The sequence below is a fragment of the Papilio polytes genome, unplaced genomic scaffold (genome assembly GCF_000836215.1).
Source record: "Papilio polytes unplaced genomic scaffold, Ppol_1.0 DF824069.1, whole genome shotgun sequence".
Classification (NCBI taxonomy): Eukaryota; Metazoa; Arthropoda; class Insecta; order Lepidoptera; family Papilionidae; genus Papilio; species Papilio polytes.
The window spans coordinates 855,229-882,202 of record NW_013525135.1 but is presented as its reverse complement, the minus strand read 5'-3'; the positions used below and the strand labels follow the sequence as shown (position 1 = coordinate 882,202).

The window sequence follows — 26,974 nt, the reverse complement described above, 5'->3', positions numbered from 1 at the left end:
AACTCCACAAAATGTGGAAGAGATAAATCGAAGGAACGTAAAGCCGTAAGACATCTTTTCAATTCAAGGGAGAATTGAAAAAATAAATGAGATTTTTCGCAAACGGTGCAGATAAAACTAAACAAGTAAAGGTTATTTCAGATTCTCTTGATTAAGTAAAAAATTCCATTAATTTATCAGATGGTACACTTGATGAAAGATATTTTTTTAAAGAAACAATAAATTAGAGGACTAAAAATAGACATTGTATTTACCCTTAATCATGGACATTTCCCTTGGTAAGCAAGAAATTATTTTGACAATGCTACAAATGTCAGGAGAAGAATTATTTTTTTTGCTGAAAACTTAAATGTACGCGAGGGAAATCAGACTTTTAAAAGCATTTTCCTAATGAGCAGTCAGAATTTCGAAAGCCATGGACGAGTGCGGATATAAGTAATTGAAAATTTTACTGACAACTTCAAGTTTATCAAAACCATTCATATAAATATACAATAAGGTAATAAATTATTTTTGTTGAGGCTGATAGAAGACGGTTAAAATTATAAGATGTAAATAATACCTTGAAATGTTTTCTTTATTACTTTTTTAATAATCCAAAATTCTGAAATCTTTGGAACAACACGTTGAGACTAAACAAATCTGATTATTACTGTTTATATCTCCTTACTAAGATGAAAAATAATAGTAGGTTCATCATCATCATCATCACCAGCTCACTATATGTCCCCACCGAGGGGCTCGGAGCCTACCCTAAATTAGGGTGATTAGGCCATAGTCAACCACGCTGGCCAAGTGCGGGTTGGCCAACTTCACACATATCTTTGAGTTTCTTCGCCGATATGTGTAGGTTGCATAATTACCTTACATTACCTTTAGTAAGCATGAATTCCCTTACTAAAGGTTACAATTATTACATTACGTATTGTATTACGAACTGTTTACATTCGGAATGATGTTTAATATTCAGTGAAACTAATTATTGTTTGGATATCGCTTTGATATCAATCATCAAAATGTTCATTGAACCAATTACCTAATATCTATAGTTCATTATTGAAAACACACATACATTTTCAATTATTTCAGAAGAATTTAATATTCCAGAAATTAATTTATGATACTACTAGCTTGCTTGTGACTCCGTTCGCGTGGAATTTAAAAAATGACCTATGTTTTCTTCCAGACTGGTCTCTACATCTGTCATATTGATCGTAATCCTTTCAGCAATTTAAGCTATAAAGTCGCATTTATAATATTAAGGAGATAAAGTAAAAAGAAATGACAATTTAAATGGAAGTGAAGACGAAATGAGATGTGATCTGGAGGACAAAAACCTTGCAGTATAAAGAACGAAACAAGGATATGGAGATGATGACGATAAAATATTATTTTAACCAAGAATTTTAATTTGTCTGTGATGTCATCACCAAAAATCTTACTAGTATTATAAATGCGAAAGTTTCTATGGATGAATGTTTGTTAGAGTTTGTAGCCCAAACAGCTGAATGGATTGAAATTTGGCATGTAGAGGATAGTCTTGAAGAACAAATAGGCTACTCACTTTTGTTTTTTTTTAATTTCACGCGGACGGAGTCGCGGGCTGAAAGCTAGTCTATTATAATTTCAAAACGCAACTTATTAACAGCATAATTAAAAAGTAGATAACAATTTTAATACAAAAAAACTAATGTTTTTTCTTAGCAAAAAAAAGAAAGCTTGCTACAATTTGTTACATTGATGGGGCATTAAAATTACAGTAACGTAAAAACATTGTTGTGCGACGGTCGGGTCCGTCGTAAATATTTGTTATCCTAAAAGGCCTCTTAGGAAGTAATAAAAATCTATGACTTGAGTATATTCTTCGTACTAATTGATTTAAAGTTCACACGACTGTATGATATTGTTGGGTTTTGTTAATTCATTTGAAAATTCCAAGGGGACGCTTTAATAGACTTTATTAGAGCACACGCACACCTTCCACTTAACTATCATACAACTGATTTATCGCGCTTTGATTCCTATGATCTTATATGAAGGTGCATACACTACTCGATTTTTAGTTAGGCAACTAAACAGTTGAATTGGCTTCGAAACAATCGACGATCGTACAACGGTTGGGCAATCGTTTATTCGTCCGCTTATTACTTTGTATTGTTCGAGAAGAAATTAGTTAGTCTAAAAAGTCGTAGTAACCAAACAGGGGTTTATTTCCAATTATTGTCATCAAAATCTAAAATAGTATGTTAATTTTCAAACAATATTTACCGTGAATAATAGACAGTTACGCGAATCATTTAAACAACGTTTGCGTATTATTTGTGCATTACGTGACGTCAGAGTAGTTTGCAATAGTTTTCCGATAGCATCGTCAATTATTCAATCCCGCTGTGATGTTGGCGTCCATTTTAATATTAATTAGGGACGACTAATATTTATTTTCCTTAGTAACAATTAAATTTTACTTTTTTTTACATCATAAGATGGCAAACGAGCAAGCGGTCACCTGAGTCCGCCAAAATGGCGAAGCGACCGCTGCCCATAGACATCCGCAATTGCAGATGCGTTGCCTACCCTTATCCGACAGAGGAGGAGACGCACATAAAGACGATATTTCCCCTTCCTATGCATAAATATACTTAATTATATAACCAGTTAATGGTAATAAGAATTAAAATTGAATTTAACTACTTATTGTCATAATTAGTAGTTAAACATTTTGCTAAAACTCATAGATTGCTTTAAAAATAACCTAACGGTAACAAGGTTGCTTTCGAGGTTTAGGCTAAGCGCCATCTGCGCTCGGCCACCTCAAGCCCGGTGAATCTGTAAATGCCTCCTCAAGGTAAACAGTGGCCATTCAGTCACAAAAAAAAAAACAAGGCTGCTGCATTAGCGACAGCAGCACTTACACGAAGGGCCCCTCCTCGGGAGTACAAAAAAATCATATGACCAAAATGACTAGGATTAATGTAAAGTAAAATAGATTTAATTCATACTTTTTACGGGTTAAAACCTTTTTTAATTTGGATAGATTAACTAGACGAATAGCCGCACACAATTTTTATAGTTTTCAGAATCATATAAGTCGCTTGCAGCCAGTATTTCAGTGCTAGTCGCTAGTAAAACGGTCTTAAGTTTAACGAAACTAAAATAAAACCTAAAATATAATTTAAACCTTACGCAGTTCACAATAAAGAATTATTTTAAGAAACACTCCACATACTAAAGATGAATGCTTTGCTCTTAGCGGGGGATAATTAAATTTACGTCACACTGCCTCACGTACGGGAATTCGTTATTTCTCCACGTACCATGTAAACTGAGTTAGAGACGTCTGCTGCTAACCAAATTGTTTCCTAAAGTAGTGTTTAATACAACGCTGATGTAGGAACATACTGTATAGAGGTATTGAGAGCTTAAGAACCGCTGTACACGGAGCTACTTGAAACATGCGGTGCCGACTTCTATAAGTGACATTTGTCGACGGTCGACCTATAGATGGTGATAGCTATATACGTACTGCAGGCAAAAGTCTAGCCGTACATAACCTGTATAGGATACCAATTAACGTTGCAATGTAAGACAACAAAACATTAGTAAATGTACAATCGCGGAAATCCTCGGTGGTCCGCTTTAAAAAAATTGCCTTGTTCCCGTTACCGAACTCCTACAAGTAATTAATTAGATAGCAGTGAGTGGTGCAAACGAAGGGATAATAATAAAAAAAAACTATTTTTGTATTACTAACGGACTTTATTTCGTAGACACACATTTGTATTGATCTTTGTCACACGTCTCGTTATATGTTTAACCGATTTTAGCATTAAAGGGGAACACAACCAGTTTCCCCGATTGTACATACATAAAAAAAATTATATTGTAAGCATTTCTAAACCTAAAAACATTGGATATTAACTAGTATGTTGGCCTTATTCATAAAAAAATACGTAAACATATTCACTAAGCTGTAATACACTGCGGTTTATGTCAAGTCTATTTCTCGAGATTTCCATCGTAAAATTGAACGACGAAATTTTATAACCACAGTAACTGTGACAAAGTGAAAATACAAATGATAATAAAACTATGAAAAATCCTAGGATACATGTCTATTATGCTGAATATAGAAAGTGATGTTTAGTATGTACCCAGCCTTTGTTGTGGGGACATAAATTATAGGGCAATTGTTTCGTACTGTGTCGAGCTATCCCAATTCACTATAAATGGAATATGGAAATAATGTTTTGCGTAAATAGATTCTATGTTCAGCTTTAATAACAATCATGTAGTTTAAATTTGTTCTATTTGTAGATTACAATATATACTTTTGAAATAATTATTCAACAATAAAGGAATATTCTCGATAATTTTTTTTTTATAGCATAAGGTGGCAAACGAACAAGCGGCGCGCCGCCAAAATGGCGAAGCGATCGCTGCCCATAGACATCCGCAATTGCAGATGCGTTGCCTACCCTTATACGGAGGAGACGGAGGAGGAGACGCACATAAAGAGCATATTTCCCCTTTCTATGCATCTCCTCCACCGTCAAATCCACTTCCCCTTCCCAACCCCTCCTTATAAGAAAAGGGTGGTAAAGAGAAAGGGACTTAAATTAGGCCTAATTGTAAATAGAGTAAATTTCAAACTCGGTTCATTCACGAACTCATTCGAATTTCAATTCTCACGTCCGCTGTAGATTCGTTTACCCTGTGTCACTTCGTAGAAGAAGACGAATTTGAGGAAACCTCATTCGTAACTTAGGCTCTAAGCTGCCACAATATCTATTTTGAATCGTAGTAGGTACAAAAGTTTTACTCCACTCGTATATCCCTGACTTCAAACTCTTTCCTCCATTAAAACAAAACACTAACTGAGCTTACCTTCTACAACTGGCTAAACAGCAGAAAAAAAAAACAAAGATTATTTTCTTTTACATAAAAGTAGTCTAAGATGCCTTATTGAATATGAAGTTGGATAGTGTTTGTAATCACAAGGTGCTCGGACTTTGCGGAACAAAATCAATTTTCTTTCTCATTTATCAAGCGCGCAGATGAACGTAGAAGGAATCGCCACTTGTTTCTCTGCTCGCCTCTAAACTTAATTATAGAAACGGAGACGTGAGTTGATAATGACTTTCTTACCTACCTTAGAAACAAAAATATTCTTGATTCATCTGTATTAACATTATACTAGTAAGGAAAGATTTGCATTGTGGTATTTTTAGATTTTTCTATGTATTGAAATAACTCAAAAACTACTGGACCGATTTCAAAAATTCTTGCACCATTAAAAAGCTACTTATCACTGAGTAACATAGGATATATTTTTTTATTAACTTTTTAATTACACACAGGCGGACGACAGCTAGTAAAATATAAAAGTTTAAAAAAAATATATTGGACCAAAATAATTTGAACATAATCGGCGGGTCTGTCTCCTGACTTAGTAATACCTGTGTTCAAGGATGCAGAGCCTTCTTTTAACTATTGTCTTGTGCTATTTAAAGTTGCCACGCGATAAATTGAAAAATAGTTATTATAAAAGTGTTGTATTTAAATAAGAATTAGGTATCATCATCTCCTCATCTCTCCCCTGCCTTATCCTACTCCCGTAGGGTCGGCGCACCGGGTTTTCTTTTTCCAAAGCACTCTATCATCCGTCATATCAGTCATCACTCCCTTCTTTATCATGTCACCTTTCACGCAATCCACCCATCTCTTTCTAGGTCTACCTCTATCGATGTACCCCTCCACATTCATAACTAACGTCCGTCTTGTTACATGCGATTCATCCATTCTCATTACATGCCCATACCACTCTAACCTTTTGCTCCTTATTTTCCTAAATTGGCTTTATTTCTTATGTTTTCAATGGTACTATCAATCAATTTCAATTTACTTGGCCAGTTAACTTAAAATATACCTCCCGAAGTATGTTAGTGCACACTTTGATCGTTCCTAAAGGCATCTATGGTGACTATAAATCTATTGCAAATTGCTTTCGAGACCAGCGCCGTTGAAATACTGCCAGATGCAGATAGTATACTGCCTCTGAGGACCAAGGTCAATTTTGATAAATCTATACTACTAGTAATATTATTCTCCATATATCTTTATTTCTTACTCTCTATATAATACATTTTACAAGAATATAAAAATTTAAATAAAATATATTATATAAAAAATGGAGTACCACCGGCTGCGGAATCCGATGACTCAAGCAACCAGTGGTCAGGGCTGCAGAGACAGGAACCTCCTCACTATTCGTGCGGTTTCTAAAATAACCGCCTTTTGAATCGGGCCCTTAATCCAACTGTCTAGCGAGAGCTTCTTGAGGTGTTGGTCGAAGCTCTTCGCTATCAGCCCGTGTACCAAAACGACTATCGGAATAATGGTAGTCGATTTCATACGCCACATGGCGGTAATCTCGTGAGCCAAATCCAAATATTTTAATTACTAGTAATATTATTAAGGGGTAAAATTTGTATTTTTATTTGTAATTTGTTACCCTAACTTAGGGTAAGCTCCGAGCCCCTCGGTGGGGACTTATACTGAGCTGGTGATGATGATAATGATGAGAATTTGTATTTCTGTATGTAACAAACTCAAATATTCCTGGGCTGATTTCTAAAAATTACGTTACGATTATTTCTTGCAAATTTACCCGTTTCTCTGTTTGTGCAGTTTCAATAATAATTGATAGAAGAATAGTCTTACAATCTTACTCTCTAATATTATAAATGCGAAAGTTTAGATGGATGTTTGTTAGTCTGTAGCCTAAACTTCTGAATTCTCTATGAAATTCGGCATAGATGTCCAGACTAACTGTCTGGAAGAACTCATGGGCTATTTCCTTTTGTTTTAATAATAATAAATTAAAATATATAAATATACAATGATTATATTATAGAAAATTTTGAATTAAATAGATGTTTTTCGTTTGTGAAATAAAAAAGATGATGTCTACAAACGTTGTTATGCTGCACGGCGGAGCGTTTGCGTATCCACGTATTAGTTTGGATGAATAATCAAAGCCTCTGCAATAATGCACAATTTTCTCTATTGTATCACATTCTGCTTTGTTAACAATATTTATGCTATTTATAATAAAATCATTTTAATAATCGCATTTTAGTATCGCTGGCTCTCTCTGGCTACTTTTGACTCTGGTTGTAGTTATTTCTTTGTTTTTTTTTAAATAAGATTAGCTGTTGCTTTCGACTTTGTCGGCGTAAAATTAAAAAAAATGGCCAGTTACTCAATGAACGTATGAATGAATCTATAAATGAAAGATTTTTTTGAAATTGGCTTAGCAGTTTTTGAGTCATTTCCATACTTACAAAAAACAAATCTTTCCCCTTTATAATACTAGTATAGACTAGGTTTTTTGCGTGACTAGGGTCGCGTGGAACTAAAAAGAATATTAAAAAGTAGCCTATATGTTCTTCCAAATTATGCTCTACATCCATGCCAAATTGCAAGATAAGTTCAGCCGTTTAGGAGATACCTTCTAACAAACATTTTTAATATTAGTACTTTAAGATAAGAGGGCCAACGAACGATGGGAACACCGGGAACACCGTATTGATGCCCATAGACATCCTCAGCACCAGAATAGCTACAAAAGCATTGCCAAACTATTGTCAACTACAAAAGCATTTTTCAAATCTTTAAGGCCTTAAATTATTTGAATACTCGTAGCTTTTGTTTTTTGATAATAGAAATCCAACATTTATAAGTGGTATAACAACAGCTGGCCTCGTAACCCTGTCTCCTGGCGGCCGCAAAATGCAGATTCATTAATGCACTTTACCCGGACACAAAGGTTGTTTGTGGAGCGAAATAAAAAAGTTGCCGGGACCGCGTAACATCGTTGTGTTCGGAGCTCGCGTTAGTTTGGATGAGTTATCAAAGTTGCGATGTACGGGATTGCAACAGATACATGCTCTATATAACCATTTGTAACAAACTATAAAATGTTTTTAACTTTATAATAAAACTAGCTGTCTCCTGCGATTCCGTACACGTTGAACTAAAGAAACATAAGCAAGTAAATGTCATCAAAATCCATCGAGCCGTTCTGTGACACCTTCTAGCAAAGATCCATCCATCCATCAAAACTTTTGTATTTATAACATTTTAGTAAGATTAATATTATGATTAAATAAGTTGATAAACATTAGATTTTTTTACTAAAAGAATTTAGTAAGAGATAATTTTTATATCAGCATTGTAATACTTTACTAAAAATCCCAATTTTGCGTGTTTTTACCCATCATGACCAATTCAGTAGAACATTACACTAATTTCTTATGCAAATCACAAGAAATATTACATGCCCGTTTCTTGTAAACGTACAGTCGCAGAAATCTGTAGTGATCCACTTACAGTTGCTTTAAACTTTACAATAAGGCAAAGTACACTTACAAATAATCAATTAGGTAGAAGTAAGCGCAAGCGATGGGATAATAATATAAAGCAATTAGCCGTGTACCATTTTTCGTAAAGACATATTTAATAGCTCCGTTGCCAGATTCACCGACTGTACATGTGTATTAAAACTCTTAAAATATAACACAATAACTTTAAACATCAAATAAACAGCCACATAAAACCAGGCTGCAAGCAAAAGCTTACGCAGTATATTAGAAATGAAAACCTCATTTCGTTTGACTTTGATTTACTGAAGATAATTTACCGCTCGAGAATAAATATAGCACAGTTCGTAACTAGCTAACAATGGGGGAATAATTTCATACATCACGATGCGGATCGAAATATTTCGGCACACTACAAGCTTAAGTAAATTTTGCACACTAGTGATGTTATAATTCGTATGAAAAGGTGCGATAAAAAAGTGCCCGTGCGAATTAGGTTTTAAAGCGTGCCCACATCTATGAATATCGCACAACTGTTTAGTCTTGCTTTGAATCCTATGAGCTTATTTAGAGGTACACTACTCGATTTTTAGTTGTGCAACTAAACAGTTGAATTGGCTGCGAAACAATTGACAATCGCGCATTTGTACGCACGCTGTTACTATCTTTATACTAATGAAGAAAGGATTTCAAATGCATTCATTCTCGTGACAATGTCATCGCTTGAATATTTCAAGCGAGACATTTGTCTAAGTCGAGATCACCTACATTCCTTCTGTGACACCAAGACTGTCGTATAATGTCGTCGGCTAATTAGCTACCGTGTAGATATAGTGCCACGGAGATTGCATTGCATAATCTAGACTCAACTCAATTTACTATTAGTTTAAAATTAATGAGAATTAACTATATAAATGAAACTAGAATTATAATAACGTTTCGTATGAAAAATATTTTCAATCGTGTGAGATTCCATAGCTTGTGTTATCATATTTTTTTTGAAAATAGGATGTTCCAAATCCGCAATAATTTACAATGCCTTTAATTTGTTTTTTTTTTTTTATATATATATAATAAGGTGGCAAACGAGCAAGCGGTCACCTGAATCCGCCAAAATGGCGAAGCGACCACTGCCTATCATCCTGCCTGACATCCGTAATTGCAGATGCGTTGCCGACCTTTATCCGACGGAGGAGGAGACACACGTAAAGAGAATATTTCCCCTTTCTATGCATTTCCTCCACCGTCAAATCCCCCTCCCATCCTCTCCTTATGAGAAAATGGTGGTAGAGAAAGGGACTTAAATTAGGCCTCCGGCACCACACTCATCAGACAAAACACGGAATTGATTCCTTTTCACGGCTGTCTTCTGTGTGGTCGTGGTATTATGCCGGCCCATTCGTGCTAAGATGTTAAAGCGGGCACTACCACTGTTTTGTGGGACAAATAATACAAAAATGCATTTTAATAGATGTGAAGTAAGAAGTTTTAATATTTTTCAACATAATTAAATCAATCTCGGCACCACAGGGCTGTTTTTAATTGCGGGTATTCAAAACCGATTTATCTACAAAGTTTAAAGCGATAAAACATATATCAGAAAGTAGTTACTTTAATTAAAGTGAAAATCGATCGCAAAAGCATCTTTCTACTAAGATTTTCCTATAATATATTCCTCAGTAAAGCTATAAGGCTTCAAAAATAACATCTTTGTATAAAAGAAATGTAAGATTTTTTCCAGGAAACATAGAAGTTGTTAATATAATTTATTAAGAGCAAACAAGGGGGAGAAATAATTTTACATCATTAAACGTCTCCGGTACGACATAATAAACTTAATTTTTTCCTCAACATTCTCATTCCATTTACATTTGACGTGTTCCGAATTCATACGAAGGTCACAGAAAAACGGTGAGAACGAAATTCTTTAGGTTAGTCGTTTTTCTCAAACCGTCACTGGTTTGAAAGACACGAGATCTATCGTGTAAATATTTTACCTTGATTCATATTACATACTAGCTGTTCATCTGCGATTTCATCGCCATATAATTATTTTATTGTTTACATGTGTCAAATTGTCAAATGCAAATGACTAAATGACATGACAAACCTTAGCAATCTTTCATTCTTGATATTGGCAGGAACTTATGGTATCTTTCCTGCATTAGGGTTTTTATTCAAAATATTTATTCCCAAAGTATAATGGCGTGAAAATAAAGCGTGACGTAAGTGTAGGGCTTTTTATTAAGAAAGGAATTTTTCAAAAATATACTGTAATTGCTGACATCTTCGGCAACAAAGAAGTGTATGTTTACGCTGTATAGATGCGAAAGTTTAGATTTTGGTACTACATATCTCCAGAACTAAGGAACGGATATCGTTGAAATTCGACAAAGATGTCTTATAAACTACTTTTTAAGTTTTTTTTAATTCCGCACAGATCAAATCTCGATGGACGACGCCGATAAGTATGAACATTTAATTAACAAAGATTAGAAAAGAATTACTATTAAGAAAACAAACACTAATCATTAGCTCCATTAAGGCATTCTCTTAATTGTGACCACAATTCGTTTTTTCAGAATACTATAAATACAAATAATATTATCGAATCTAAATTAAATGTAAATTCACTGGAGTAATTCCGCGTAGCAACACAAATATTCAGTGTAAATTCGCACTGTCACGGGCAATCTATCAAGCAATCCTGTCGCTGGGGGAATATTAATAGAATGAGAGTTCTACGCCTTATATCACCAGTTGTAACGCTTTCCATTTTGTATAATGACAATAAGATTTTTCGTAGTTAACACACCAATGTACGGATTTCAATAATCTTCGCAAATATCCGTGATATATTCCAATTTCAAAATCATGGATATAGTTTCACAAAGAAAAGAAACATTTCATTTGAGAATTTTTTTTTCTACTGTGATCTAAAATCTATCAAGAACCATGAGCTAAAAAATAGAACTGTATCCAGTATATAAAATGGCTTTATTATAAGCATATGAACACAAATAAAGCAACCAGGTCAACGGTAAACCTGAAAATAATAAGTATTTTCGTATTCTTTCTGTTTGCGTAATAAGAGAAACGTTTGTACCTAACAAATGTTACAGCGTCCCCACTTCCCGAGCTCCTTATAGACAGACGTATTTCAAAACATAACCGTTACATCGCTCACTGAGTAAATACGATTTTACGTGGAGAAAATATATCGGCTTATTGCCAGCCTTTACCTACTTTTTATTTATGTTTGATCATGTCAGTTATTTTATATTTCAATATATGCTATTGGTACAAATAATCTGAGTAAAAGTACACTTATATATACTTATTATAATAAAGCGTAAACACACACTTCTTTGTTGCCTAAGATGTCAGCAATTACAGTATATTTTTGAATAATTATTTTTTAAATAAAAAGCCCTACACTTACTTCATGCTTTAGGCTAAATATTTTCACGCAATTAAACTTAGGGCGTAAATATTTTGGATAAAAACCCTAATGTGGGAAAGAGACCATAAATTGCTGCCAACATTAAGAAAGATTGCTAAAGTTTGTCATTTCATGTCATGTCATTTTGTCATTTGCTATTGATAATTTTACAAATGTAAACGATAAAATAAATCTTAATTTCATGCGGATGAAGCCGCACGGGAACAGCTTGTCTATTAGTGTAACTACTTGAAATTAAGACAACAGTTTATGTGCCTAATCTGTAATTGCTTCTTCAAGGCAAACACTGGCCATTCAGTCATAAAAAAATGTGCCTAGTGAGATTATACACTGACAATCACAATCAGTCGTTGACAATCGCCACCAAGACGAATTTGTTAGTCTATGAGCCACGGAAAAGTCCCAGAATAAGAAATGAATAACACTTATTTTTCAAATAATAGTTGTCTCCTACGCTTCAATGTTTGTTAACATCAATCAATATGTTAATCTTGAACTATGTATGTATATCGTGAGTATAGACAATACGTTTGCTGTGGACAGCTAAAGGCCGCTCCTGACACTACGTTAGATATATCAGTACAGCAGTCAGTTACGGTCCATTCGATTGACTAAATCTGATCTAGATTGTTCTAAACGGTCTGTGATATCGTTTGTAACTTTAGAGGTAATAGTTACACAAATGCTGGCTATTTACGGGCAGTTTAGTGATGTGCTGTTTTTCATACACGACGTTAAGTAGTCCACCACTAAGGAAATCTCTTAGTTTTAAATAATGAATAGAAATCTACACTAATTAGCGTTTAAGTAACTATTAAACTGTATAGGTCCTGAGTACCTAAAATTTACTTTTGTGGTTAACAATTTACCAATACAAATGGCAACATTGAAAAGTTAGATGTCTTGAGTATAAGCTGTTATTTATTTTCTACTAACATGAATGTTATGATGCGTTCATAAAAAGTGAGTTGCGAAAATAATAACAAAGAATATAAAGAAAGGATAAAAAGTGTATTGTTGCGTAAGTACATATTGACACAATAGAGGGCGCTGACTAAACTAGAAAATGATAGATGCAAATAGCTATACGCTGTGACCCATACACGCTTTGTTGCCGCGATAAATTATGGGGCCAATTGTTTTCTATAACGACACTGTTTCGGCCCTTTTACTGCTTTTATGTGACCGATGAATTTTTGGGCTTAAATGTTTTAGTATCCAATATGCTTATCAACAATGGTTTAACTCTTTATAAAACCTTTTTCGTGGTACATTTTCTCTTCTGTTAGCTGTTATTTTAGAGTTCAAAAGCTACATTTATACATACATCCGTCTTTGGAACCATTTTGCCATTTTGTGTCAATGTATGAATGAAATTTAACAAAAACAAATTGATAAAAATGAATCAGATTTCCTTTGAAGTAACCTGGCTATTAAAATTCTAGTACGATGCATACGTCTTTTGTGAATCATAGCTTAATTATCGTGAATTTAAAAATAACATAATTCAGATCCGTCATATTTAGTCGAAAGCCGGGCAGAGTTAGACAGGCTACAAATCTCCAGGAATATTGGCAACGTAGAATTATATCAATAACAGCTAGGCCAGGGTCAAAGGAAATCATTTCGTTACGGCAACTTTGCAAGAAAGAAAGTTTCTTCAATATAACGAATTATTGGATTTGCAGACACGGCGTACGTATAATCATATCTGACGTTCGTGAATGATATCTTTTTCCCGAACTTGTAAAAGCCTGTGTTGTTTGATTTTATTCTATCGCCTTTGATTAACGTGTTGATACAATTATTCTTAATTTATCTATTTGTGTACATGATTCAAGTATAATAATTTAGGAAACTATTGCCAGGAAATAACCACTCATTTACTTCCAAAATATTTTGAATATTAAAGTTACAAAATTTTCAGAAAAGGTGCCAGGGCATCTGATATTATGCGAAGACCTTATAACGATACTAGAAGGAAAACTAGTAAGGAAGAGAGATGAGTGAAGACCAGAAATGACATCCAACATATAAAGGAGACAGTGGGCGTCCTGCCGTAGAAGAAAGTCAAGTGGGTAGCTCGAGAACTCCAACAAGAACGGACATACTTCTCAAGTAAAAGAAGTTTCAAGGTACATTGGTGTTCTTTGTATATTCACAGTTTGTCTACTTTATTAAAAGTCTCTCTTTTATCGTATGTCTTTTATGAAGCATCTCATAAAATTCACTAAACCAGTATTGGAAATAAATAAATCACTTCCGTTCAATTTGAAATAGTTGCTGAAGACGGGCGTGGGCAGGTGCATCTCACAATCTGTTACCGTCTCCACCTCGTAGCTCGACAAGCCGAGCGGTAAATATATTGTCTTATAAACCTTATTTCAAATAGAAATCTGATATTCTAAACATCGATTTTAGGTTTCGATAAGAGATCCTTTGTTTGTATTCCATATTTGAATTTTGGAATTTGCAATACTTCAGTTTGGAAAATACTTGAATAGTTGACTATAAAGGTCGCTTTTCAGTTTTTTCTTGACAAAGATGGTAATGTTTTCGTACATCTATGAGTTTGTTTCTATATATATAGGTTTGTGTAGACGTAAAATTTATTGTGACGGCCTAGAGCTTAAACGACTAAACCAATTTTAACAACTGAAGTGTTATTCGATTTGTCTTCTTCCCAGAAGTGTTATAGGATTGCCAAAAAGTACATATGTGAGAATTGGAATTCCTAAAAAAGTATGAAACCGAGTTAAAACCTCACGCGCCAAAACTTTTTTTTTTAATCTGTCTATTTTATTCGATGTTCACGAGTAGATTCTGTTACATTTAGTCGGTCGGTTTTTCGTTTTTCAAATTATGTTTTAGTTATATTCAACGTTCTAAGTAAAATAAGTGATTTTATCTGAACAATATCCCAAGTGGTGTATCCGTCTTCTTTGATTAAAACTAATTAGATAGTTATGTTAAGAGGAGTATCTGAACGGAGTATTTTATCAAACATTAGTCGTAATTGTTTTATAAATGATTTATATCCTTGGAGAGTCTCCAGAGTCAGTTGAAAAGTTAATCAGCTAAAAGCCCGGCTTCCTGGATTAAGAAACCAGTTAACTTATTGCGAATTGAGAAAGATATTTTTTTTCACGTCAGTTTTATTCCTTAATTAAAACTGCTTTGTCTGTTCTTGGAAGGGAATATTCGATTAAATTTCGACTCTGTGTTATGGGAAGGGTGGAATTAATTTTAATTTTGGTTACTTTAGCCGCAATTAAGGGAGGCTCGTTAATCAATGTGCCCAAATCTTTAAATGATTTAACTAATTAATTTTTATCTTGGGTTCAGGGAAAACATTTTTTGTGATTTATTAATGTTTACACTCTTTACGTACAAAAATGCATTATTTTTTCCAAAGGTCATAAAAATAATAATCATAATTTGGGTTACGTGAAAAAAATGTTTGAATATAGAGTAGGTAAAACTGAAAGGATAGCTTAAGTATCCGAAAGTTTTCAAAGATATATCACGAAATGGACTATATATTTGGTTATGATTAAAACTGTCCCACAACTGTTTAGTCGCGCTTTGTTTCCTATGAGCTTATATGGAAGTGCGCACACTACTCGATTTTTAGTTGTGCAACTAAACAGTTGAATGGGCTGCGAAACAATCGACAATCGACAATCGCACAATAGTTTAATGAAAGGTGTGCGTCCGCTCTAAAGTTGCATTAATACCGATTGACGTCAAATATCTGGTGATAATGATGATAATATGATAATATTGTCACAGATTAGAACATTTCCTACTCACCATCTATCCACAACAGCAGTACTACAGCCACCACTTTCTTAAACACACTCGCACTCACTGTCCCCATTGTTCCTGTAAATCACTCGCACATTTTATTCACTAATATCGGATATTACGTATCATATCTCGGTCTTTTCCATGTACGCTAAGGGATAGAGTTTAAAGGCATCATCGTAGTGAAGGGACGCTTGTTACGGGCACCTGTAACAAAAGAAACAATCTTTAGAGGGTTGCCAAAGGGACCTTAAGGTTCGAGGTCTCATTGTAATATCTTTATTGTATACATCATCTATTATCCTTTACATAATGTACTGAAATATAATTTGTAACATCGTAAACATAGGCTGATCGGAATTACTGTAGACATATTTTTATTGTATTGAAAATTGTACAGTCTAATTGTACAATTCAACTGACTGCAGACTGTTACGGTTACAATTACAAAAGTATAATTTACTAAGTATAAAATTTTCTACCCATAAAAAAAATTGTAATAAAATGTTTAGATCTCTTAAAACCTACTATAGTTATATTCTCAATTCTAACTGAACAGTCGCACAGTTCGACTTTTTTTAACAGTCATAGAGCCCGCTTTAACATCTTACGAAATGATTGGTTGAAACAGAAAACAGGCGTTGAAGCAATACCTCGTTTCTTCTTATGAATGTGGCCTAATTTTAGTCCCTTTCCTTTCCTACCATTTACTTATTCCTATATAGAGACGGATAGAAAGGGGAAATATTCTTTATGTGCGTGTCCTTCTCTGTTGATTAAGGGTTAGCAACGCTTCTGCAATTGCGGATGTGTATGGGCAGCGATCGCTTCGCATTCTTATGATATAAACAACTTAATAATGCAGATTTTTTTAAGAATATTTCTATATATTACGGTTGTTTAATAACTTCGTGTGAGTTATTTGACAACAGTCACATAAGTGTTTGCATAAAAACTTGGTTGCTGTTAGTTTTTGAAAGGTAACAAGTCTTTTGTACGTTGGTGTCGGGGCTTTGTACAGAATGAATGCCGGCTTCCGTGACGTCAACAAAAATGTCTCACGACTTTAGTTTTGCAACCATTACTTTTATTTTAATGATGGTAACATTTGAGTTGTTTCTGTATATCAGATATCCTGAATAACGTTTTATAAACATTCAATGCTTTGAATGATGGAAAAAATATGAAACTCTGAAATAAAAAATAATGCGTGGCGTAAACATGCGTAAACATTCTTTATTACAAGTACTTTTTTATGATTTTTTTAATACATTCTCACGCGAAACAAACTGTTAACTATCGTATAATCAGGATTAGTATAAATAAAACAGTAAAATTCACAATAATTTGGACGCACATGAATCTTTGCAACTAAATCGTATCTCTTTGTCAAAGAACTCACATAAAACACGTGCGAAAAGAAAGAAAATGTGACATAAAAAAGAATAGCTTCAGGTAGGGGAGAAAACAAGTTTTTTTTCTTTGGTGATTTATTTAGGCGGCGCAATGTGTTGAGGCGCGAACCCGTGAATGATCAATGACCCCAGTGACATGGCGAAACTAGCCGCCACCCTGTACTATAAAAAATGTAATAATTTCTTTATAAATATGAAATCTTTCTTGGCAATATTCCCGAAACGGACAACTGATGTAGTACATACAAATGGACTCACGTTTTATCTAATATAATTCATAGAAAAACGAAGAGTTTGTAAATACTTAATGGATAAATCAGTAAGCACATCTAGTCATTGAATGGGAAAATATCTTTGTTACGTTTTTGTTAATAATAAAGTTGCTTTCATTGAAGGTAAAAATCGTTTGGCAAGCGACAAAATTACTACTATTTGAAACAAATGTTCTTCCAAGCGATTGCTTTGAGCAAAACTTTCCGCACGACATGACCAGAAACAAAAAAGAAACACGCCGGAGCATCGCCGCTCAACATTTCAAGTTCAGCGACGCTGCCAAGAAACTATTCGGCTATTAGTTTAAGCGCTTCGTTCACTCGTTCATTTAAAAAAAAAATCCATTCACTCAGATCGAGTTCCATTAGCGAACCGCGAGTCAGCATTCGATCGGATGCGAGGTATCAAGTGCTCAATCTGGCACTCGACAAAGAGTCACAATAAACCGACCGATATTGTGTCTACACAATGCTGGCCGGGTATAAAATCCGGATATAAACCGGTCATAATGCTCCGGAAAAGTTAATTAAATAGGTCCGCTAACCGCAACGACATTTTTCAATTGATTCACAAAGATTGATCGGCCGGATAATGTGGGGGCCGGCTCGATGAATGGGGACAAGACTGTATTTTTACTCACTAAATTTCTTATAATGTATCACTTGACATTGAAATATATCCTAAAGGAAATTACGTTATAAATATAAGACGATCAGTCTATTTTATCTTTATTTGAAACCAAATGAGAATAATCAAGACGTTCATGATAAAGGACATATCCTGTATACGGACTCACACACACGAACACCTATGTATCGTAACAAAACTAAAATTCCGTACAATACCTATAAGTGTTTAGTACAACCGTTGTTGTACGAATGTTACTAAAGCCCGCTACACAGATATGTTTTACCTGTATTTAATTTAAACTGATGGTGTGTAGACTTAACTACCAAAACCAAGTCCATAATCAAACGTCAAAAAATATAGTATTTTATAAGATTACTTTCCTTATTGTATTGGTTTTTAAAGTTCTTAAGATATCACGTGGTACACGTGTTTTCTGCTTTCTTTTTTATAAACTGGATGTAGCTCGGGACTTCGTCTTAGTGATGACATAGCTTTTTAATCGTGCAAGAATTTTTATATTGGTCTATTATTTTTTGAATGATTTCAATACATACACAATTACAAATCTTTCCTCTTTATAATATTAGTAAGGAATATGTTATGCAGTAAATAAAATACTAATGTTTATAATAAGATTAAAAGCAATTGATCGATCGCAAGGCGAACGTAACTCGCGGGATCCCTTCCTAAGTAGTTTGGGCAATCATTCACTTTACATCTCCCAAGCACGATATACTACATAAAGATCGTATTACATTGTTATTTATTGACTCATATACTTCTTTTAGTAGGAGTATTACAATTACAATGTCAATAATTTACATCGAAATATACAATTGTAATAAATTCCTTCGACAGATTTATAAACATTTTATACAACAAAATAAAACAACAAAACATAATCAATCGCTATTTTTTTTTTTAAACATTCTACATTCCTTTATGATAAATTTAAAAAGTAACAAGGATCTTTATAACAATAAAATTAATATTTTATAAATTTAATAAATTTATAAAATAAGCGTATTGTTTGTGAATATTTTCGAGATATCAAAGGGAAACAAATAAGATATTATGTTACAAATATTCGATGCGGAAGTTTACGGAACCTATAACGATAAGCGAACACGAATCAGATAATTTGGACATTGTAATTTATGTTCCAGACAAATGACTTGTTCCTAAGGAAGAGTTATAACACGCAATCGCGAATAAATCCGAGTTATTTTGTCAGAATGAGCCATTTTTAACGTAACAAACTTATTATAAGATAAGCTTTAAGTATAACTATTATATTAACTTGAAGCGTAATAGAGTAATGGGTACGGATTTCCGATCCCGTGGTCGTAGGTTCAAAACCCATTCGACTATTGTCGTAAACAATTCGTAGCACAAGCTTAGAGCTTAGCTGGAATTGTTAAAGAAATATTGATAAATAATTAAAAAATATGCTGATATTTTCAACAATAAAATTAACTAGCTTTTGTCCCCAACTATGCTAGGAATTTGAAGAAAATCTTGTTAACTAAGCTATTGGTTAGAAGAAATGGACTATAACGCATGTGAATCAATAATAATATCTAATGATTAATATTTATCAGTATAAATACATTATTATGTACACACTCCTTACATTCATCTAAATTAACAACCACTCACCATACAAACATACACACATGCAAACACACAAACACACATTCTAGCACATGCACACACCTACACCTACATACTTACCTAACTAATAAATTTATTATTAATTAATATGAAATAATGGTGAATTGCTGAATCTATTTTGTTTTTTGAATTTTGTTATAATATTACACAAATTAAGGGAAGTCATTGGCTCCTTTAATACAAGGGATTAACCTAGTAAAGGAGCCAAGGATATACATATAATTGAACAAAATACCGAATTTAAAATTAGAAGTAAAAAAAAATGTGAGAAACGTATTTGTAAAATTATATTTGAATTGTGATATTGTATGTTTGTTTGTATAAATAAATAAATAAATAAATATTATTCAAACAACGTTCTGCATGTATGTAGAGTTTCACCACGTTCAGACTGGACAATTGGTCGTGTAACACGTTACGTTACACAGGTGTCGCTAGTAGAATTCATAAAATGTGTCTAAATGTACAGGAATAAATACGTAATAAGCACGTTGCTAATCTAAAATTGTCAGTTCCATACATTTTTTAATATCTTTATTGTTAACTAACTTCCGCCCGCGAATCCGTCCGCGTAGTATTAATAAAAACAAAAGAAAGTAGCCTATGTGTTCTTCCAGACTATCCTCTAAATCTGTACCAAATTTCATCGAAATCCGTTCAGCCGTTTAAGCTACCAACTCTAACAAACGTCCATCCATCTAAACTTTCGCATTTATAATATTGGTATGAAGTATGATTAAATGCTTCCGGGATAAACACAATCATCTGATTAAATGGCCACAAATCTGAGTGTAATCGGTTAACGAAAATACAAACTTTGATTCTTTCAAGATTCATTTGAAGTATGAAATTGTTTCATGTTGTTACACATCAATAAAGGCCCTTAAATATAATCAGAGCAAAACAATATTATTTTGCGTAACTAAACAAAACGTTAACAAACAACAGAGTTTTTAAACTGTTCTTTATACTTGAACAAACTTACACCAAAGTTCTTTGAGGAAAGTTTTAACAATACTAGACTATTAAATTATGTTTAACTTCGTGATATTAATGAATTTGTTAACGAAAATTTTAAAACATCATTACAACAGTCAATTTAACAATGGTAGAGCCCGCTTTAACATCTTCGCACTGCAGGGTCGGCTCGCCCGGTGTAATACCACGACCAAACAGAAAACAGGCGTGAAGTGGAAGCAATTCCGCGTTTCGTCTGATGAATGTGGTACCGGAGGCCTAATTTTAGTCCTTTTCCTTTTCCACCAATTTCTTAAGAGGAAAGGATGGGAAGGAAAAGTGGATTTGACGGTGGAGGAGACGCATAGAAAGAGGAAATGTCCTCTTTATGTGCGTCTCCTCTCCGGCAATTAAGGATAGGCAACGCATCTGCAATTGCGGATGTTTATGGGCAGCGGTTGCTTACCATTTCGGTGGATTCAGGTGGCCGCATACTCGTTTGCCACTTTATATTATAAAAATTAAAACAATATTATTTAATTAATCTCGGCTTTATTTCTAAGAATTGAACGGTTTATTAAATAAACTTTCGAAAATAATAATAAAATGTATAAAATTAACAATATTTTTATTTATAACAGTTTGTTTTCGTTACAAAACAGCGATAACAAACAACATAAACAAGAGAGATCGTAATATTTTCTTACTTTTTACTGATTTGAATATATTCAAAAGTTTACAAGTGGAAAATTAGTAGGTAAAGTTTATAACCCAAACAAAATCTAATGAAAATTGATACAGAAATAAATTAAATATGTAGTACGTAATATACTAAGAAATAACAAAATAAATTAAAAGATGAAACATTGGCCGACTGCGTTTTTTCTTTTAATTTCCCGCGTGCAAAGTCGCGGGCATAATATAGTGATACAATAAAACAACGATTGCCCTCTTATCATATGTCATATAATATAAATATTATAAATACGAAAGTTACAATGGATGGATGGATGTTTGTTAGCGTTTGTAGCCTAAGCGGCTGAACGGATCTCCATGATATTTGGCACAGGTTTAGAGCATAGTCTAGAAGAACACATAGGCTACTTTTTATCCCGGGAACCACGCGGACGAAGTCGTGGGCAATAGCTAGTATAAGTATAAAGATAAAAATAAATGAAAGACGCTTAATTTAAATGTGATAAGCCCAGTGTTAGTGGGTTCAGGATCTCTGTCATGTCAGCCAAATATATGCCAGAACGGTGAATGCTTGGCATTGCTCCTAGAATTGATGTTAACTTACGTAAGATGAAAAATTACTTAATCTTACCTTATCTACCATAAACATTGGATTTTATTATAGTTAAGTAAACACAGATATTCATAGACTATGAAGAATCAGAAAATATTCATCCTAGTGTACAAATGAATAATTCTAAATGTCCTTGGAAATCGTGTTATTGGTTACTTTTAACATCAACATTTAAGAGACAAAGTCAAATCGAAACGTACGCTTTGTTCAAATATACAACAAAAACCTATTCTCAAATCGCAAAACGAAAACATTTCAAATCTTCCTATATTGAGTAAAATCGCCCGCTTTCCACAATTCCATTTGTTGACACACAGTTTATTCCGTGTAATACAACAGCGTTCGAACAATTCCCAGACGCTTCACAAAACTCGCATCGGGGTGTTATCTCGACGAGTTTCGCTTACAATTTCGACTCGAATTCGCGATGTTTTCGAGTAATTTCGAACACCTGAAACGCCCCGGGCGATACGATTGCAACTGACGCTATCTCATTGCCTGTTGTTTAAATGCAGGGGGAATATTCTTAACGGTCCCGTTCCAATTTTTAAGCGTTCGACAATAATGTTATTCGCTATTATCGAAGATTGTACGCCATATACTGCCAGTATAAATGTTATTTGATTCCTTTTTTTAAGGTAACTTTATATGCATTCTGTTTATAAATTGCTCTACTGTTTTAAACAATAACTGCATCATATTTTAAACCATTTAATGATATTATCTTATCAACGAAAATGTATAAAACTAAGGTTACTCGATAGTATTAGACATTTGTTTTTTTATCCATCCTACTCTTGCTAATGTTATAAATGCGAAAGTTTAGATGGATGGATGTTGGTTAGAATTTGTAGCCTAAACTGGTAAACGGATCTCGATGAATATTGGCATAAATATAGAGGATAGTCTGGAAGAAGGCTACTTGCTTTTTTTATTCCACGCGGACGGAGTCGCAGTAAGAAGCTAGTTTTTCTTATAAATGTCTAGTTAAATCTGAACCTTACATTGCGGAATTATTCATATTAATATTTGCGTTCACGTATTTTTAATTATCGTTAAATATAAGTTTTAAAAGATTCCCGGAAACGGTATTTATATTTCCAATACTGAATTCTCATTTTAATTTCGACCAGTATTAATTTTAATGGAGAACATAATCTCACAAAGAGACCGAATTTGCGGTCTGAGAACTCGAATGTATTGCTTCAGTTGCACTCGGATTTGCTCCGACGAGCCGAAATCCGAGCTATATCAAGCATCAAATTCACAAATTTACGACGGGGGGAAACAAATCAAAGCTCAGCAAACAACGCGCAGTAAATCATTCCGCCAATTTGAGATGTTATCTTGCGGACCTGAATACCTGTTATCGAATGGGAACGTATTACGTCATGTGAATTGTCAACTTCCTAAGGGAATATAAATTAACTGAATTAATTTCCTTTCACACAACTTTAAGAAGAAAATAATAACCTTGTATTATTATACATTTTTTTTAAATTTGTCTATACTAATATTATAAAGAGAATTAATTTACATTTTTGGATTTTCGTATGTATTGGAATAACTCAGAAACTACAGAAACTACATAATAAAGCGTAAACACACAATACTTTGTGGCGTAGGATGTCAGCAATCACAGCATATTTTAGAATAATTATTTCTTTAATAAAAAGCCCTACACTTACGACATGCTTTAGGCTACAAATTTTTACGCTAATAACTTGGGGACCAATAAATTGGAAGAAAAACCTTCTGTAAGAAAGGGACCATAAACTACAAGCTACCAACATCAAGTAAGATTGCCGTGGTTTGTCATCATGTCATGTCATTGACATTTGCAATTGATGATTTGACAATAAAATTTTATTTTATTGTTAAAGTTTGTTAATATAGAAGCCGCACGGACACATCTAGTTGGCTATATTTTTTAATATCACGCGGACAAAGTTGCGAGCAATAGCTATAGTTTATAAAACTGAGGATTCTAGAATTAAATTACAAGGTCAAGTCACGCTGAACGCATTTCGTTACAAGACGAAGAATACATGAAAAGGGTTAGAGGTCACACGTCAATAGTAAATAAAAATTAAACGTAATATTACGACACGATAAATAAATCTTCAATCAAATATAACTACTTAACATATCAATTTGCACAATAAAGTGGCATACTTAAAAAGAGCGTAAGGCAAAAGTCAAAAGTCCACTCAAGTCGGCGCCGCGCGACTTCGCAGATAAAATGTTGTAGCATGAAAAATGGGCTATAGGAGTTGAGAGAATGGCTTGAGTTATTGCCACTGTGTGCACCGGTCCCCCCTCTACCCCTGAATCCCCCCACTGCCGCTGCCGTCTCTAACCCGATCCAGACTTCATACGTAATGCGCATTTCGATAAAGTTTTAATGAGCTCACCTTGTTTTCTTGACCCGATTCACTCGCTCTATCAGTTTGTCTTGTTTATTAAGATTTATGCAACAACGCCTTTTCGTTTTATTATTGTACTAGCTTTCGCCCGCGACTCCGTCCTCGTGGATTTAAAATAAACAAAAGTGAGTAGCCTATATTCTTTCAGACTGTCCCCTCCATCCATACCGAATTTTATCGAAAACCGTTTAGCCGTTTAGGCTACAAACTCTAACATCCATCCATCCATCTAAACTGTCGCATTATTTTAGTATGATATAGATATATCAATAACTAGTGATCGCTCGTGACTCTGTCGGCGCAGAATTGGAACAAAAAAGTTCGTCTAAAATATTTCGGCGTGCATTCGCTGCCTTCCTGTCAAAATAGTTCTCATCTTTCTGGAGACAGTCTCCTGCTTTTTCTTCAGCACAGTATTAAATAATCTTTTTTTTTTAAGTTCTTCTCAGGCTTAAGATTTACTTCACACTATAATCAACGTGAAAACTATATCTTTCAAATCCTAAACGTGTACCTTCTAAAGTACTCAAGTATGTCATAGTATCTATTAAATTGTTATCTTGGGTAGCGAGGAGTTTGTAACAAGCTGAACTGCAAGCGATGTATGCATCATTGATTTTTATTTAAGCTCTCGAAAGTTGGCGAAAACATCGTTAACTCAACGATATTTTGACGCGATTTTAAAGTCAACTTCAAAAGTGTGCTCACACTAGAGGATAAGCAGGTTGAATTATTTAAAGTAAGGAAGATGGGTAATAACAAAGAGAAATATGTGTTTTTAATAGTTTAACGAATTAATTAGAACGAGCGCACGCCTTTGACTAAACAATTGCACAACTGTTTTGTGACAGTCGATTGTTTCGCAGCCAATGATGATGGGGACATAAACCAGAAATTGTTAAGATTGAATGTGGATGGCTACAAAGGAAGACGAAGACCGAAGAAAGTATGGATGGATTGTGTGAAAGAGGATATGCTTAAAAAGGAATGGATTCAGATATGACGGCTGATAGAGATGTATGGAAGAGCAGCACATACTGTGCCGACCCTCCGTAAGGGATAAGGGCAAGTGGATGATGATGATTGTTTCGCAGCCAATTCAACAGTTTAGTTGCACAACTAAAAATCGAGTAGTGTGCACATCCATATAAGCTCATAGCAATCAAAGCGTGACTAAACAGTTGTGCGATTGTTTATTTAAAAGTGTGGTTCGCTCTTAGAAATACGATCATTGTCCTTATGTTCAAAACTGTTTTACATATTGCTTAGAAATTCAATACGATTTTATAGCAAAATAAAGACAACGATATATTGATTTTTTTTTTTAATATATGCTACAAAAGTAAATCAAGTACTTTAAAAAACATCTTCATCTGTGAGGTCATTAGAGATAGACGATTAAGTAAACAGTTATTATGATTATAATAGTTGTAGGGGAGATATAATAAATTAGTGAATACGCAGCTCGTCTTTGCTTCAAAACCTCTCGTTTATAAAAATAACATAACACATCAACACAAAAGTGTCGTGTAAGACAATGACTATAAAATGATGCTGCTAATTTATTGTACCATCATCATCATCACCACTATACGTCCCTACCGAGGGAGCTTACCCTTAGGGTGACTAGACTAGTCTATTTATTGTATAAGATTACTTAATTCCTAGCTAGTTGCATAAATTGCTGTGAATATATCGCAGTGATTTTTACTGTGATAAAAACTCGTGTCTAACTGGGGCACAAATAAATTAGTTAACTATCCTGTTTGTACGCAACGAGGGCAATAATTCCTAATTATCTGCCTCACAACGACAATTAGCCGCCTGTTTTACATTATTTACTACATAGGTTAGGACATAAAATAATTAGGTACATAAAATAATTACAATTGCATTTCAAAGTTAAACTTCTCATTAAAATATTGGTATTTTTTTATTCATCACAAATTTTATAAATGACTAACTGTTTCTTGGAACTTCATTCACTTGAAATTTAAAAAAAATACTCACAGATTACCTCCTTTTCTAAGGTGAGTGATTTATTTAAATCGGCCCAGTAGTTTTTACGTAAATCGAACACATACAAAAATCCAAAATTACAAATCTTTTAATGACGAATGAACTTCGTATTTTCAGGTAAATAATAAAAATAACGGATTTAAGTTGTAGCACACCGTGTCTGAAATGAACAAAATTGCTTGTATATTTTGGTATTCCCTTTAAAAAGGAATTATTGGATGAAGGCGATGCTTCTACGTCATTGAGTCCGAAATTCAACCGGACGCGATGTACACTCATTTTTTCAGTCCATTACCTTTTTTCATCTGAACAGAGTTAAGCTGATTATGCTTGCATCAGAAATGGATAGCGCGCATTGGGAAAACGTTGCTGTGAAAATTGGTCCGCCATTCGATAAATTCTGTATAAATTTTACATTCTCTGACGAAATGTTTACTTGAACTATACTGTGGCTTTGTTTTCATACTATAAATTCACCTTTCGATAATATTTATTCACTAGTTGTTACCACTCTTAGTGACATATTCACTTTTTCTTTTACAGGGACTCTACTAAAACATCTTAACAAAACATTTGATAAAATTCTCTTTCATTTTCATTCAATCAAATAATACGATTTT

General features: G+C 33.8%; 1 protein-coding gene across 1 annotated transcript in view; it reads right to left on the bottom strand.

Annotated features, from left to right (window-relative positions):
* Positions 1 to 26,974, bottom strand: part of LOC106100140 — a 158,247-nt gene that overhangs the window by 122,585 nt on the left and 8,688 nt on the right. The window contains exon 2 of the mRNA XM_013278883.1: positions 15,658 to 15,858. Within this exon, the coding sequence (XP_013134337.1) occupies positions 15,658 to 15,724 (67 nt within the window). The 5' untranslated portion in view covers positions 15,725 to 15,858. The remainder of the gene's footprint in view (positions 1 to 15,657; positions 15,859 to 26,974) is intronic.